The sequence below is a fragment of the Apteryx mantelli genome, chromosome 2, assembly GCF_036417845.1.
Source record: "Apteryx mantelli isolate bAptMan1 chromosome 2, bAptMan1.hap1, whole genome shotgun sequence".
Classification (NCBI taxonomy): Eukaryota; Metazoa; Chordata; class Aves; order Apterygiformes; family Apterygidae; genus Apteryx; species Apteryx mantelli.
The window spans coordinates 167,893,130-167,910,942 of record NC_089979.1 but is presented as its reverse complement, the minus strand read 5'-3'; the positions used below and the strand labels follow the sequence as shown (position 1 = coordinate 167,910,942).

Below are 17,813 nucleotides of genomic sequence, written 5' to 3'. Positions count from 1 at the left end.
AATACAATTTAAGAGAAGTAACGGTTGAGTGTCATGCAAAGCTACGTGCTTGTGACCTGTACATCCATATTACTATGATGCTCTCCATAGATTAATTAGAAACTCAGCAGGGCTGATTGATCTAGCAAAGCACTGGACTTGAGGGATTGCTAGAGGGTGTACTGAGCTAGAGGAATTGCTTCCAGTTTCCAGCTGTTGTTTGCTCAAGTATTCACGTTGCATCATGCCTCCAGTTCTCTTTGGTTGAGAATCCAATACTTTGCAATTTCACTTTGGGTGTAATTCATAGTCCTTGACTTTACTTATTGGAAAATTGCTCTAAAATAGTCAGCTAGGATCCATCTGAACTGGTTGATGCAGAGTAAAGGTACCCCCAGAGGACAATGTTTATGATCTGATGAGAGGTATTTAGGACAGATTAAAAAAAATATATATTTTCTGGAACTGCCTTTACACATCAAGTGTAGAAGGAGTTTGCATGATTACCTGAAACAGGGTACCTAAATTTTTGATGGCTGAATGTAGGTTCAATGAATCCCCCCTATAGCTCCCATTACAACACATCACGTGGTTCAGACAAATAAAATCAATATCTGCAAAATATCTGTGAATCCCTGTGAACTTCTTGGTGAACAGGGGTTGAACTACAGCCTGTTAACAACACTAGCTAGGACAACTTCCACCTTGTTTCATATTTCACCACAAAAAGTTTCCAGAGTGCTGATAAGAAGCACTGCACAATCAAGGAAGGAAATTAGGGCAGGGAAGTAATCTGCCTTTTATGGTAATGAGTTATCCCATTAATCTTGAACAGCAGGACTCTGGAGGGACTATCCTTCCTTGGTAATCTAATTTTTTAAAATAGATTGCTCCAGTGATTACAATTTTTAATGAAATATTTGTTCCCTGATGCCACATGCCTGGCATGGGTGCAGCATACCAGTTGTCCTTGGGATACTTCTTAGCGACTGAAAACAACAGTTGCTGCAAAAAGAGATGCAATACTAAGCTAAGGTTGCTTATAACTGATAGCCTTCAGCTTGCTCTTCAGGCAAGCGCTGGTGTGGTGGAGTCAAGGGTATGAAATACCTGACATGCTCATCAGATACTGCTCGTTAGAGAGTGGCAAGGTGTGTTGGATACACTTTCTCACATTTCACAGACAAAGTACCTGTCTCCGCTTAGTTGCCTTCGCTTCTACCTTGAGAAATACATTGGCAAAAAATTAAATGGATAAAAGTGCTGTATCGTTGCTGCATACATGATGCATGCTGTTTGTGTGTGCATATGCACAGCTCATATATATGAGCGCCAGCCTATGCAGCCAGCAGGATGTGAGCTGAGGTATCAAAGCAGGAATCTCTACCGCTGGAGCTAAATGAGTTGTGAGCAGTTGCGAGTTCTCTGCTGTGAGGATCAGTTTCAGCAGGCAGATGTGACTCACATATTACTTGGTCCTCTTGAAAGTGGAGAATGTCTTATCAATGAGATTACCCACATGTACCCTGATCTGGTCTGGGGAAGAATTTATCCAGTGGGACAGGTCATGTGAACGAGGGGTTGCAGATATGGGCTCCGAAATACGTAAAAGAAGGTTTTTCGTCACTTTTAACAAGCTTCTCAGAGACTTCTTAGATCTTCTCAAAACTGTCTGTGGACTCGAACGTCAACACATGTTCCCTAAAGCTTGCTTGAAATCAGAAACAGTGAGCGGTGATTAAAGTGTCAGTAACCTGAATGCATCTCAGCTTGATTTGAAAGAGCCGGGAAGCGGGACAGAGGAACGAGACTGAGCTGTTACTGAGAGCAGTTGTCTAAAGATGAGAGAAGGAGCTTGTAGCATCTGTCAGAAAGTTGGGGCATCAACATTTATGTTTGTGATGACACAGGAGCTGTGAAATAAAGCAGAGAGACTTCACCTGTGAGGCTTTATGATCTCATGATGTTGGGCCAGATTCTGCTCATGGCTATGTGTAGATACGGTTCTGTTAGTAGAAACCACCTTGTCTATGCTCTGTAGCAGCATGCATGCCTGATTCCCAGACAGGAGGCAAGAAATGACCGCACATTAGTTAGGTGGATTTTGGTTATGACTACAGATAGGAATAGATCCACATCTATCTAGAAGCTATTCTCTTCTGACATAGGGCTAAGTATTAATGTCACAGTGTGCACCTGGTAGGCTGATAGCTTGTCAGGGTAGACAGGAGCAGGGTATCAGGAAGTCCACTTGCACTGTAGCTAATCACCACTTCAGAAGAATGAAAATACAATTACAAGCATTTTCCAATTCCGTGTATTTGACCAAAGCGTATTGAGTGTTATTTGTATGAAATTACATGTCGAGGACTGATTCTCCTGCCATTTTACTCATGGAAACAGTCACACTGAATGCGGTGAGGTTTATCATTGTTAATAAAGTATTCTCATATATATATATAAATGTGTGTGTGTGTGAGAGAGGGATACACACACATATATACGATAGAATAGTTTATTCATATGTATACATATATTAAAGGCCCTAAAGAGACTATGAGCGTGAATTTCTGTATCCCAGACTTCTTTTTTATCAAGGCTTGAGGCAGCTTTTTTGCCTGGATTCATCCATACCCAGCTCCCAAACAGGAAACCAACAGATACCAACTCTCTGGATGATTTAGAACTTGGACAGTGAGTTTCCTAGTGCAGACACCTCTGCTGTAACTTGGAGAGGATTTTTCTGGCTGGTAACCGTAGTTCGTTGTCATCATCACGCTCAGTGACATCATCACGCTCAGCGTCATCGATGACACACTGTCACAATTATGTTGCAACAGCACCTCCCCGCCACCCGTGCCTATATACATTTACTCCTCCGGCGCTGAGCAGTCAGCACGGTGATGTGACTAGCAGAGGAGTAACATCTTTCTTAGCCTTGTGCTGAGTAAGGCTGAGTAAGCCTGAGTCAAAGCAGAAGATGTTTTCTGCTTTGTTTCTTCTTCTTCTTCTTCTTTTCTTACTTCTTTCAGAGGAACCTAGGAAATTTGTAAACAAGCCCCAAGCGACTCTAGAACTAATAGTCAGTGCTTATGAGAACCTTGAGCTGCTATGTGAGGTGTCAGCAGCAAATGGAGCTGTGGTATGGAAGAAGAACCAAACTGAGATTAAGCAGGACCAGAAATTAGTAGTCACCTCTCAGGGAACACAGTGTAAGCTCACGATCTTGAACGTGACTCAGCAGGACCAAGGGAGCTATAGCTGTGAAACAGAGGATGAAAACCTAACATTCCAAGTCAAAGTCAGAGGTGAGAAAATGTTAGAAATGGCAAAGATAAAGGAATGCGCCGTTTTGGATAGCACCTTACCTTCAGGGGGTCATTTCACCGCCTCTCTGGGGTGAAATATTTCAGCTGTAGTTACTTGATTTTCAGCCAAGTGTCATACCAACATGTGTTTGCTTTTTTTTTTTATACACACATTTTTTTCTTTCATGACTAACTGCAACTGCAGCAAATGGTGGGCATGGAGGCTAATATCTGCACCTCTCGCAATCACCTGATGTGTCTGCAGAAGCACTCCTGCAGAACTACAGTGAAAGGCCATAGCAGCGATAGAGGGGTAGATAAAGAGGGAGGGGGAGGTGAAGAACTCTGGAGGGGGAATCACTGAATTTGAGTGACCCAAATAGGTAGAGGGGACAGCTGGACTATCAATGAAGAATTTTGTTTCGACATAAATTAAAATCTGATAGAGCACAAGTGGTAGATTCTGCAATTAGCAGAGAGAGATTGAACCTCGGAAACAGGTTGGGTCTGGTACATGGGAGAGCCATCTGAAGCATGGTCCTTGAGTAGCCTGGTACTTGAGGTCATAAACACATTGAACAGTTACAGACATGTTCAACTGGATTTGGGTTGAATTTAACAGCCTTTCATCCAACTCTTCCCCAAACATTTCTTTCATCAGAAGCTGTCACTGGATATGGAACTGTAGTTTTCAAGCCATGATAAGTGGTCCAACGCTGGTCTACTGAGTGATATTTACGCAGCAGCATTTAGAGGAACCTTATTTCGTTGTGTCTGTACTGAGAAAGTTGGGGAGTTGATAGGGGTGTACTGTCCTAAAAATTTTGAAATAGCTGCGCTAGATGTATCCGTGGCCTGTCGAATCCAAAGGTGATGACTGTTCATTGCGAGTACTGTGTTTGTAATGACCAGTAGTGCGTCCAAAAATGCTTCTTTGTATTTTCATTATTCTCTTTAAACAACTTGATTTGGAGTCAGAGGATTTAGGCCTTTCACTCTGACTACAGTGGAGTTTCCTTTTGTCTCGGTGTATTTTTTGCAAGATGTTCAGAGGTGCAGTAAACTTTATCTTAGGCTCCAGATGGCTATGGGCATGTCAGATACGTTCTGAGTGGTCATTTCTGAATTGGCTGATAAGAAGGGCTTTTTGTTTGTTTTATTCAAAGTAATAATACTGTGCTGCCTTTGTTTGTAGGCCAGATGCCTCCCTGTAAACTTTACAGTTCTTGTCTCCAATTCTGACGGAACAGGGAATCTGTTCTCTCTTCTGCTTTCCTATGGCATCAGGCACACTGGGAGCCTAATCCTGGCAGAGGTCTGGCACTTTATCAGCTATGTAGAGGAGCAACCGCACTGGGAATCTATTGACTTTCCTGCTTGCCCGCATGCTAGAGACCTGAAGTCCTTGCAGGACGTAGCTCGCGTTCTGTTCTCTTGTAAAGGTTGCAGTCTTTACTGCTCTCTTAGTGCCTTGGGGCATCCTGCTCTCCTCGGTCTTCTGTGAGCAATATGCAATTATGCATAATGCTTTGCTGCTCCCCGTAGCATATGCTATAAACCATCAGCTGTTAGGTGTCCCCACGCTGTGCGCTATAGACAGACTGTGAGTTGGGGACCTCAGGCTGTTTCTCCTGAGTTGCACAGCTCATGCTTTTGGCTCTGGAAATTGCCAGCTTCAATGCAGGATGGATAACAGCGAGGATAGGCTTGAGAGACGTCATTCAGAGAAAACGCAAAATGGGCATTAATAGAAAGAGCACGGCACGGTTTGGAGGGAGCTAGGTTCACGCTCAGCTGTTGATGCCAACTTGTCCATTAGTCCAGAGGTGTAGGGAAATTCAGGGTTGTTAGATTTGAATTTCTCTATCTGAGGGCTATTCTTAGCTGTCTGCCTCAGAAACCAAAGGTTTTCAGTTCTCTTTCAAACTGGATGACTTCATGGCTGCGCAGGGTAATGTAACACCTTTCCCCCTCTGTCGTAAGCGGAGAGTGCTTGCCTAGCTACAGTTGCCGTATTTCTCATGTGTACGACTGTAACATGACATGCGAGTCCCGCAGCTCATTGGAAAATGATCTAGTGTGAAAATCAAGAGGGATTATGAGTACTCTTTGAGTGGCTGGCTCCTTCATGCAGAAATCCTCATCTTACCAGGTTATCCCAAAGTGCTGTGGCTTTCCGAATCTTAATTTATCCTGTTACCATTGCGCTCGGAGAGCTTTTCAGAGCTCCTGTGCTCCAGTGTTCCACTGGTAGCACAAAACCTTCCCTTTTAAAGGACAGCTTGAAGGTTAGATGCTCAGTATTGAGTGCTGGGGGTAGCTACTGGCCCTTTGATTTAATGTAGGAAGAAGTGAATGCTGCACACCTTGTGGGCTGAATTAAATATGTGGCTGAAAGAGCTGATTCTGCAAGCTCCTTATCTTGAACGTTCACTGCATGCAGTGAATTGCTTTTAAAATCCTTATATGAAGCGGGCCAAAGCTCTGGGGCTTGAAATCCTTTTTTCTCAGTGTTAGTGGAACTTCGTTAACCACTCCCACCTAAGACTTGGAAGTGTCATCTGCAGTGAATACTTGCTTAGCTTGAAAATAGATTTCTGAGGCAAATTAATGATTAGTGGCAGTCATTTGAAGTCAGTCGTTGTTATCTTTGAGATCAGTTTGAATCCAGAAGAACTACTAATCACAAGTCAGACTGATTAAGCTGATTAAAAGATTTAGTCGCATTTTCTCTCATTATAAAAATGTTTAATATTAAAGGAGGAGAATGCAGAACACAAGCAAGTAGCCTATCTGGAATATTCCTGCCCTGCTAATCTGTCATTTTAAACACAACACCCATTTACGCAGACTGATTTGGAACTCATTTGGTTAGTGTGCCATACATGTTCGTGGTCCAATTTGTAGACTGAGGCTGAAATGTTAATATTTTTGCAGCCAGTTTTGCATGCAAACCATGGTGTGCGCTTGAGGTCTTTTAGATGTCTGAATGCTGCTTGAATCTACAAGTCAGCTGAAATGTCCCTTTGGGGAGTTTCACATCACCCACCACAGGCCACGTACTCTTGCCTGTTAATGAGCAAGCCTTGTGGTCTCCAACAGTCCTCCTACAGTCAATGCCAACAGAGGAACTCCTCCGGTTCAGAGCACGTAAGCTGGCTTCCTGCTGCGGCATGCTCCCTGCAGGACCCGTCCCTCTCTGCGGACGGTGCGATATTGTCAGTAAGCCTATGGCGTGGATCCCGGGGTTGCATGTACTGCCGTGGTCAGCAGCATAGGAACTTGACCTGAACTTACCCCACTCCTTACCCTCCCAGGCAGCTGCTGCCACTCAGAGTGCAGACATGATAGAGACAGCGTGCAGAGAAGTGAAAGTCATCAAGGAGGAGAAGAGGATGGTGCTAGGAGGCTGCAGAGAGTGGCTGGGGGGAGGAAGGCAGTGGCAAAGGTTATTATTGTTTTCCAGTGAGGAAGATCAACCTGATAAAAGGTCTTCAGCCTGTCAAAGTGTGTGAGAAAGGGACCGTCACCTTTGAGGTGGAGGTGTCGCACGAGGACGTGGAAGGAATCTGGCAGAAAGATGGTGTTCGGCTGAAGCCTTCCCCAAATGTCCGTATTGATGTCGTGGGGAAGAAACATTCGCTGACTCTCTCTTCTGTGAACCTTGAAGATGCAGGGCTCATCTCCTTCAAGGCAGACGGCATTCATTCATCAGGGAGGCTTGATGTGACAGGTACACAGACCCCAAAGTCTCAGGCTCTGATTGGTGTGGGAAGTGGGTCATTAGCCACAGTGGGATCCCTTTGGACACGTCTGCGATAACGGGTGACTACAAGATGTTTCTGAAGCTATGCACATCAGTGTGTTCTGCAACATTACCACATTTCCCTTCGTGCATTGTACCTGTTGTTTGTAATCTATTACCTGTTATAAAACCCTAAAAATTTTCTCAGTACTGAACGATCAAAAAAAAAAAAAAAAAAGGAAAGGTACAGGTCCTGTCTTTCATGAAGAAGCTGCTCTAGCTGTGCTTTCTTCAAGTGCCTTCTGAGGCCTCACGTTTCCATTGGCAACTACATAACAGTCCCTCTGTTATTAACAGGATTGTTGTAATGTAATTGTCAACAGCACAACCAATGATAATGTGCTCAAAAGAACAGGATTTTGTTTTTCACTTAGAAGTTACGTTAAGCATGTAAGATAGGCTGTTATTCCTTGTGCCAGATGCTTCTAGCAAATCTAATTCCCCATTAACTGGACTTCCTTTTCTTTTTGCAGAACTGCCTGTGAAAATCAGCAAGCCTTTGTCAAGCATGAGTGTAACTCAGAAGGACAAGGTCACATTTGAGTGTGAGCTGTCCAGGCCCAATGTGGATGTTAAGTGGTTCAAGGTACAGCACTTAATGGACGGTGACATTTTCACTTCTAATGTCCCTGGAAGTCAATGAGAGCCTTTTATTTCACTTCCAAGAGACGTGGGGCTGAGCCTTTGCTATTTAGCTCTTAATGTGGCTCTCTTGTCCTTATATTCCTTTACTTGCACAGTTTATCTCTCTGTGGGTTATTTATTTACCAGATCATTTTGAGTGCATTTATCAGGTTAAAAGTTAAGCTCCTCTTGAATTTATAGTGAACTCCTGAACTGTTGTTGCACAGAGTGGGAGCCCTGCTGTCGACAGAAGCACAGTCTTGGGATTCACTTCACACGTAGCAGTTCTCACCCAGGATTTTTAGCCAAGTTGGGAATTGAGGTTTAGGGTGAAGCCTTGATTCCTTTTGCACCTGACAGTCTGGAGATGAGCTCAGGCATTACACGTACCTTCCTTGTAGCTCAGCTGATTCTTTGTTTGAGTGGAGATAATAGCATTTCTTCAAAGTAATGTCTTAAGGGGCTAATTGCCAACCCTGTACAGTGCCGTGAGCCTGCAAACAGGTATTTCAGATCAACCAATAATTGATGCATGTTCTCTAACCATTCGTGGTTCTTGAAAAATTTGACCATGCTTAAATTTTGGCATATGCTGAAGTTACATTAAGCACAATCCCACTAAGTCCCTTGAGACAGGTGAATTAGGCAAAGATCTGAATGCTTGCTTTGCTCAGCGCAGACATGGAATAGTTGATGGTGATTTGGTTTGGCCTTTTCCCTTCTAGGATGGGAAGCAGCTTCAGCAAAGTAAAAACGTGGGGATTATTTCCCAGGGAACTAAGAGAAGCCTTATTATTCACAAGTGCGAATATGAAGACCAAGGAACATATGTATGTGAAGCAGCTGACGACAAGACGTCAGCTACGCTACAGGTTCACGGTATGTTTGACTGAATGAGGAAATGACCCCTAATGCAATATTCGGCTTCACAGCAAGAAATGCTTCATGGGCAGTTTGTGCATTTCTCTGTTACTCGTTATGAGTAATGTTCTCTTCCTAGTGCGAAAATATTGACAGAACTGTCGTGTGCTTGTTTTATCCCTGGATGAGTGTTTTTGGAAGAGATGCTAACATAGTTTTACACTTGTCGTAAGTGTGTTCTACTCTCTGGTTTTAAGTTGTTTCTAGATTGGCAAGTTAACAAATAATAGATGGCCTGGCACAAAGCAGGGATCCGAGGGCTGGCATGCACACAGTTTGGTTCAGCTTCTGCCGCTGTCACACCTGAGTAGGAACTGGACAAGCTCTGGGTATGATCTCAAGATCTGCCCCAGTTTTTATGCTGTAAATGCTAAGGTAGAGTAGGAAAGTGTCACGATTTCTTACTGCATCTCTGCTTTATGCTCAAGACACTTTTCCCTCTGTGTACTGTGCTGTGCAGCTGTTTAGGCACCAGATGGATTTTCTCACCAGCCTCTGAAGCGCCAGAGACAAGCCAGTGCTGAAGGCCAGTTCCTGAATGGATAGGTCTGGTATTCCCTGGCAGATGTTACTTTCCAGGGAGACATCTGAAAATATAGACCAGCTCTTTCCTATTCCTTGCTAGATGCTGTCCTCCTGTGGCCACTTGGGTACAGCGTGAGCAGTATCTTCATGAATGTCCTGTCCTGTTCCATTGCTCTGCTAAACTCCCTTTTTCTCCCTGCCTTTGTGGTTGGGATGGGTTGCTGTTTGAGTGCTGTCTGGTTTACGTCCCGTTGCTGATCCAGGGTTTATCAGGGCCTTCCTTTCCGAAAGGGGAGGGCTGCAGTAACAAACAGAGGCTGGATCGGTTCTGACACAAGTAAGTGCAGGGCTGTGGAGTTAAAGGGCATCATGCCCAGCTGAAGGCGCTCTGAAGCAAAGCATCTCATGCTGTACAACACCTGGCTGAGGTCTCTGTGGCCCTAGGAGATCCAGGTACACTGGAGAAGGTGTGAGAGGGCAGCATGCAGAGAAGGACCGAAACCACGCTGCCGAGGGCAGATAAAACCTCAAAGCGATTGCGCTAAAACATCCTGAGCTGCTTTAAGCCCCATATCCAGTTATCTGCCACTCTCTGCTCTATGAAAAGTGCAGTTGCTGTTTTTAAGAAGATAACAGAAGAGCAGCTTCAACCATCAGCCCAGCAACCAGTTCCCAGTAGTGGCCCGTGGTAGATGCCTAGGAGAAAGCATAAGGTTTGTAGTAACACCAGAGGTTGGAGGCTTGTGTTTAATTTTCCTTGGTGATTATCTTCCATGAATGTGTTTAATTTCTTTTAAAACCCATATAAGTTCTGGCATCCCCAAAATCCTGTTGCAGCAAGCTCCACTGTAGCTGGTAACTCTACCTGCAGATTCAAGGGTAAAATGTATTTACTGTGTTGCAGAGAGAAACCATCCGGGAAAGGAAGTCGGTTTAGAATAAAACACAAGTTGTTATCCCATTTTTCCAAGCAAGCGTGCAGAAGTTAAACATGCTGCACTCAGTTATGGACATGCCGCAATAAATATTTGTCACTATTTCACAGCCCGAGATATCAAGATTATTAAACCACTGGAAGACGTGGAAGTGAATGAATACGAGAGTGCCTCTTTTGTCTGTGAGATTTCACACGATGAGGTCCAAACCCAGTGGTACAAAGATGACAACAAGCTGAAGGCTGCTGACAATATTAAAATGCGTCAAGATGGTAGGGAGTAAAAGGGGGGTGTCATTTTTGAGTGGAGGGGATTGGGGTGGGTGCTGGAAAACACTGAGAAAAGAACTTTTGGTGTTGGATGCTAAGCACAAAGGGCTGACCTTCAAAATTAAGAGGTTAAGAAGGTCCAGCAGGGAGTTGTCCTATGTTTTAGGGCTGCAGCTAAGCTGGACCTCTGACGCAGTGGGAGCTTTAATGAAGGGAAACCTGACATTAAATAAATAATTAGTGTGTGCACAAGAAAAGAAAAAGGCTCCTGGTCGGTCAGTTCGATCCCTCTAAGGCACAGGAATTTGTATTTGCTGACAGTGGGAGGGGTCCCTCTGTTTCAAGTACTTTCCAGATGGTGGCAACCACAGTCAGTCCATCCTTGGTGGAGCAGAGGCTCGGTTACTCTTTGATGCGGGCTTAGAGGAAGCGGTCAGCCTCGCTGCCGTGAAAACAGGTGGTGATGCACTGAAACCAGACGGGCAGTGCTCGAGCTCGCGGCATGCCTCGGAGGATGGCGTGGCTTCCTCAGAGGAGGATACATGTGCTTGTGTGTCTGTTCTCAGGAAAGACCTATTCGCTGACTTACATGCGTGTCCAAGTCGAGGACGCCGCAGAGATCAAATTTGTAGTGGGAAAGGCAGAATCTTGCGCCCACCTTACGGTGAAAGGTAATTGTACTTTTGATGACAATGGTGCTTAAACTGTCTCTTGTTACAAACTAAGCAATTTCCCTCACTTTTAATGGAAAGAAAATTGAGCATCACCTAGAGTTTTCAGGGAAAGAGAGCTAATGAGTTTTCATTTGGCAGCCTTCAGTACAACTGCACTGACTATTGCGTATTTTTTAATTCCTTTTAGAGCTACCTGTAAAAATTGTGAGGCCTTTGCGAGATAAGATTGCTCTTGAAAAGCACCGTGGATTCCTAGAGTGCCAAGTGTCTTGTGCAAGTGCCAAAGTCAGATGGTATAAGAAGGATGTTGAAATTCACCCTGGTGACAAATATGAAATTGTCAGCGATGGTGTCTATCGGAAACTCATCATCAATGATGCAGATTATGAAGATGAGGACACGTACACTTGCGATGCCTTCGATGACAAAAGCAGTGCTCATTTCTTTGTTGAAGGTAGTAAACCATTTTTTCCCTCCAGGATACATTGGAAGAAAAATTGGTTGGTCCAGAAAGCCTTCTTCACTTACCCTAAAACAGGCACTAATTAAAAGTATTTTAATTAAGTGGTGATTTTTTTTCTGAAGTCCATTGGTATTGCTTCCTTTTAGAATTATGAGAGCAGGAACATCCTGAAAAATGAATATATAGTACCTAAGAAAAGTGATGAAATTCCTGTTCCGGAGAACTTTACCAGATGTACTGGAGAAAGTCTGTTGTTCAGAGAAATGTTGCTGTAGCTAACCAAAGACTTTCTTGTTATCAACATCTGCATTTCAGTGAACTTTCTATTCCATCTTCTAATGCCTCGTGTTTGATATCAGGATAGGAAGGTGGCATTCTGTTTTACAAATAGGACGGGGAATCAGGAGATCTGGATTCTCTGGATGCTGTGTCACAGTCTTACAGTCTGATCTGTGACCAGCCCTATATGTTTCTTTATCTAAAAATGGATGTTTTAAGGCTTATTGAGGTGATAAGTGCAGTATTCAAGTGAAGTAAAGATGATATGAGCATGCAGGATGATCATGAAAGAGTCCTTTCACGACTCCTAAATCCCCTTTTTCTCTTGTTCCCTCCTTCATCCAGAGCAATCCATTAGTATTGTAAAGGAGTTGTGTGATGAGGATGTGACTGAGCCTGAAGAAGCCAGATTTGAATGTGAGATATCCATTCCATCTGTGAAACCCCCGAAATGGTCTCTGTGTGGAGAAGTCTTGCAGGCTAGCAGAAACATTATCATGCAGCAAGAAGGCACCATCCACCGGCTGGCCCTGCTGAAAACCTCTGCTGATATGACAGGCACCATTCAGTTCTCAATTGGCAAATCAAAATCCACAGCAAACCTGCTTGTCAGAGGTAATATGTCCTAGTTTGAATTAGATCATGAGAGATCCCTCCTTCTCCCAGTCCCTGGAAAATAATTGTTCAGGCTTACTGTTTAATGTGCACGCTTCACTGCTTGGGGGCTTGGAAATGTATGTATACCTGGACGATCTGCTTAGTCCCCAGCTGGTTGTTGGACGCAATGTCGGATGCTCTAAATGAGACGACAGTGTCTCAGGAGGTGTCTTAGATTAGATGATGAGTTTGATGTGCTTGGTTTTCAAATCTCTTGAGCTAAGACTAGTTGAGTCACAATAAGGTACCATAAAATTAAAGACAAAAGAAGTGCCTCAGGTAGCAGGGAATTGACTTTTGAGACTTTTGGTTGTTGTTTTTTATAATATTCTAAATTGTAGCATTAAAAAATATAGAATTTGTAAGTTTATTAATACCTCTAAAATCAAATCACCGTAAAATCAAGGAAGAAATACCTTAAAGAGTTTGCTCCTTAAAGGGAGCAATCATAATTCAGTTGAGTGCTATCTTTTTGTTCCTTGCTCTATTATTTCTAATTTTTACTCACTAAAAGTGGTTTCCGCTTTTTTTATTATTATTATTATTATTAACTATACCAAAGTATTCAGAGCAGATTAAATTTGCCAGGAGAGTTTCTTTTGTCCCATTTCTGAACTAGAAATGTTTGATAGCACATTTACTGAATCCATTTTGTCATTGATTTGATCTGAGACAAAGCTTAAAGTCTTTCTGTCTTCTGCTGTCACTGTGGTAAATATCTCCAGTCACCTCCTGTAGTTCTTGTTTTGATTTTAATTCATTCCTATTTGAATAAAATCCTCAATTAGAGAGAAGCTGAATAAACACAGAACGAGAACTTGACCATGCATTTGATAGTTAATATACAGTATTTTCTTATAGAAGTATCATCAGCAGCATTCCCTATAGATTATCATGTCCCTGTAGCTTCAAACTGGCCTCTCAGCAAATCAGCCCTGTGACAGGAACTTGTAGCATCATCTGAACGGTCCCAAAACAGTGGCCTTTGTATTAATTGACATGAAATAGAGATTTGAAACTTTTCTTCAGCTTGCCCTCATCCGTTCTTCTTTTCCAACCCTGCTTTGCAGATTGCAATATACAGATCACCAGGAAGATGGAAGATAAGATAGTTTTGGAACGTCGTTCAGTCATCCTATCATGTGACTTCAAGCCTTCTCCAAAGGTTGTGAAATGGTTCAAGGGCCAAACAGCCATTGAGCCCTCTGAGAAGTACAAAATCAAGCGGGAGAAGCATTCAGCAGAGCTCAAGATTCTCAAGGTGAAGCCTGAGGATGCTGGTGTGTACATGTGCAGGGCGGGAAACGCAGAGACCGAAGCCATGCTGACCGTTGAAGGTACGAGCAGTTTGCAGCAAGCAGGCTGGCCTGTTGCGTGTCCTTTCTGATTTAGTATTTCACTCTACGTTTCTCTTCTTGAATTGTGGTCGATTCCCACAGTTCTCTTCTAATTTTATATGAATGTAATGTTTTAAGTGCACTGACTATTTCTGATGTGCACTGTGCTGATATTCCAAGATCCTGAAGTCCAGCACTTACCTGTCAAAGGGATTATGCGTGTGGAAAGGCAGTATTTGGGAGAGGTTTTGGCAGTAGACAGAAGTTCAGGCATCTTTCTCAAGACTTTATTTATTAGTCTCAAGGCTTTCTTTATCTCAAGATTCTTTCTCAAGACTTTATTTTCCATTTCATGCTAGGAACTAGTACACTCTGGTAATTCTAGCTAAAAATGTTCTTTTTTTTTTTTTTTTGAGCTGCTACAGGCCTCTGGTTTTGATGCAAATGCTTGTGGTTTTCATTCAGACCACTGTAGTCATTCGCTGACCACAGTGGTATCTTTTATCACCGCTATATGTTTATTAATCCTAATGGTGTTCTGCCTCATCCTGGTATGGCAGTATTGTTTAGCCAGTTTTTGACCTCTGGAAAAGCTATAAGGAAAGATGATCATAGTGTCACTTTCCACAAGACTTGTAGGTAAGCCTCAGCATCGTTTCCAGAAGTCCATTGAGCATCTCTTGCTAATAGTTTGACCTAGAAGAGATTCATTCAAATGACCAAATGATTTAATATTCCCAAAGCCTCCTGAGTCAGTCGGTCCTATGAAAAACAGCATTTTTTAAATAGAGTAATTGCAAAGACAAACCTGTGGCCAGTGACTGGAAAAGAAAATAATTCAGTTCTTGTTTCTCCTTAAACCTGAGCAAATTGCTTAATCTCTTTATGCTATCTACTTGTGACTGAAAACATAGTCTTCCCCTCATCTTCCGTAACTATTTCACTGGTGGCAGAGTCAGAGACAATTTAGTTATAACGTGTATATGTGCGTTCAGTGACTAGCACGCAGGGACTTGGAGCTCTGTGGGATATTTCGAGGTCACTGTAATGTTGTTAGCATTTTAGAAAGAATTATTTATTTTTAAATTTAAAAAAAAAGAACCGTTTTATGTGGAAAAGAGAATAGAGGGGGCCGGGCAGCATAGTCTTTTGTAATGGATGCTTTTTTGCTGGACTGTGAAATGTAATGAGCTGTGATGCACAGGAGATCAGACTAGACCGTCTAATAAACTCTCAACACTATGAAATCTAGCTGTGGAAAGAGTACTGATTCATGATAACACTGATGATGGTGCATTTTGGTTTCCTACAGCCCGCAATGTCGAAATAATCAAACACCTGCAGGATGTGGAAATTGAAGAAGAGAGTTCTGCCGTCTTCTCATGCGAACTGTCCCACGATGACGAGGATGTGGAATGGTTCCTGAATGGCAACCTCCTTTATACCAACAATTTCAATGACATCAAGAGTGTTGGCAATTGCTACACGCTGACCATGAAGCAAGTCAAGCCTGAGGATGCTGGCACAGTGATGATGAAGTCAGACAAGGTGTCAGAGAGTGTGTGTCTGAAGGTGATAGGTGAGTCATGACCACGTTCCTTCTGAAAGCAAACAAGAGATGGAAGGGAGGCTATGGTGTTATTTACCATACCCATGCCGCGGTCCTGCCTCTAAGCTTCACCTCTCTGGGGCGAAGTAATAAGGGTTCAGTTGCTTTCTTCCAGTGTAAGTTTCTACTATAGCTGACGATTTTTCTAAGGAAAATTGTTTTGGTGTCCTGCCAAAATTTTCCATAAATTATCATCGTCCTTTTACTTGTTGTATGGACAGTTTCAAGGGCAATTTCCTTTACTTGTAGCTCTCTTCAGTAGTATATTGTCTATATAGTGTTATTACTAAAGATTTTGATTGCAAGGAGCTGAACTTCAGTGTAGCTTTAAGGGTAGCACATACCTTTCAATGCATCTGTTCCGAGTTAGATGGATTAGACAATAAGAACACACTTCGTTACTGTCCTTAATATGTCTTAGAGCTTCATCACACAGCTGAGTTACTGTGCTTTAACACATTCTCGTGCATCAGCTGAGTAAGTCATGTGAATTATTTTAGGGATGTTAAAAACTTTAGGTAGAACTCTCTTATCAGAGTTTCAGTGAATGCATTTTCTTTTGCCACACACGTGTACATGCATGCTCAAGTAATGCTCAAGTAATTCACCCTGTCCACTCAGAGAGCCCGAAGGATTTGCTCTTCCTGCTTTCTCTGATATCTGGTCAAAATTTTTGCCTCTATACACAAAGAACAAATGTCTTCTGGATCAAATATATGTTAAATTTTATAAAGGGAAGCAACAAAGCAAAGAGACGAGAGGCAAAATGTTTAAGAGAGAGTGTACAGCATGTCCTTTTATTGCCGCTGCCCACTATGGTGAATTCTGCTTCATGAAATGGCAGTGCTGACTGTCCAGCTTTGGAAGAGCTACATCCCAATTACTTCCCTTCACGCATTTTTCTTACAACTACCTGAACCCTTTTCAGTTTTAGACTGCTGCGAGGAGAGAGGACATCCCTAATGAACCTTCTCTGCTTCTGTGGCATTATGCACGCAAGTGCTCCCAGAGCGCAGCTCCCAGAGGCAGCGAACAGATGCAGCAGTTTGCGCAGCAGTGTTTGGGCTCTGACTAGAACCTGAGGATCTTGCTGGAAGTTGTGGGCTTTCTGAGGACCCCTGAGGAACTGATTGCTGTGAAGAGGAAAGGGGAAGCTAGGCAAGGACAACTGCAGGAGGCCTTGACTTCTCCTGGGAAAAGCTCGTGGGAAAAGCTCTAGCTAGGAGTGGCTGCTGCTAATGAGCTCTCTTGGTTGCCCCTGACCAGAGGGAGTTGGGGCCTTTGGTCCCGGTGGCCCTTGATTAGGGCGGTCAAGCACCCTGTGAGTCAGTGCTAGGGAGAGGCCTATATAAGAGCCAGGCCTAGAGCGCAGCGAACAGACGCAGCAGTTTGTGCAGAAGGGCGCGCGAAGGAACCTTCGTTTCTGTTCCCTGTGGTGTACGCTTCCTCAAGTATGGTCGTGACACGCCGCACAGCGCGTTCCCCAGTGGCTGTTGGAGTTGCTGTGTCAGAGGCTGGGACCCAGACTGACCCTCTGACGGCAGATGCAGCCCTCCAGGTCTCAGGCCGCAGGGAGTGCTTGGGGCCTCTCCGGGAGGCCTGGGCTGGCAGCCAGCTCTCCTGCAGGAGGTGTGCTGCTGTTGGCGAGCTGTGTCGTCAGCTAAGGGAGTTACGGGAGGAGGTCAGTAGGCTGCGCAGCATCCGAGAAGCGGAGCAAGTGATAGACAGGGTATTTTTGGAGACTGTGCAGCTTCGGGAGTCCCAACCCCCCACAGCAGTGGAGTTGCCGGAGGGCTCTGTGCCGTGTGAAACGGTACATCATAACATCATAGAAGAAGGCTGGAAACTGGTCACTGCTCGTGGGAGGAGAAAGGCTCCTACTCCTCCCGAAGACCTGAAGCTGAAGAACAGGTTTAGTGCCCTCCAGGATGAGGAGGAGATGGGCATGGCTGCAAGAGAAGTACCTGGGACAACAGACCCTGTGCCTTGCCGGAACGCCCGGAAGAAGCAGCGGGTGATTGGTGGACACCAGGTTAACCATGAGGCAGCAACGTGCCCTTGTGGCCAAGAAGGCCAATGGTATGCTGGGCTGCATCAGGAAGAGTGTTGCCAGCAGGTCGAGGGAGGTGATTCTCCCCCTCTACTCAGCCCTGGTGAGGCCACATCTAGAGTACTGCGTCCAGTTCTGGGCTCCCCAGTACAAGAGGGATGTGGCACTACTGGAGCAAGTCCAGCGAAGGGCTACAAACATGATTAGGGGACTGGAGCATCTCTCTTATGAGGAAAGGCTGAGAGAGCTGGGCCTGTTCAGCCTGGAGAAGAGAAGGCTGAGAGGAGATCTTATCAATGTGTACAAGTATCTGAAGGGAGGGTGTCGAGAGGATGGGACCAGACTCTTTTCAGTGGTGCCGAGCGACAGGACGCGAGG

General features: G+C 44.1%; 1 protein-coding gene across 1 annotated transcript in view; it reads left to right on the top strand.

The window, feature by feature from the left end:
- Positions 1-17,813, top strand: part of LOC136991344 (obscurin-like) — a 138,160-nt gene that overhangs the window by 15,783 nt on the left and 104,564 nt on the right. The window contains 9 exon segments of the mRNA XM_067292210.1: positions 6,754-7,020; positions 7,566-7,678; positions 8,442-8,595; positions 10,208-10,369; positions 10,933-11,037; positions 11,228-11,494; positions 12,128-12,397; positions 13,510-13,776; positions 15,089-15,355. Coding sequence (XP_067148311.1) covers positions 6,754-7,020; positions 7,566-7,678; positions 8,442-8,595; positions 10,208-10,369; positions 10,933-11,037; positions 11,228-11,494; positions 12,128-12,397; positions 13,510-13,776; positions 15,089-15,355 — 1,872 coding nt within the window.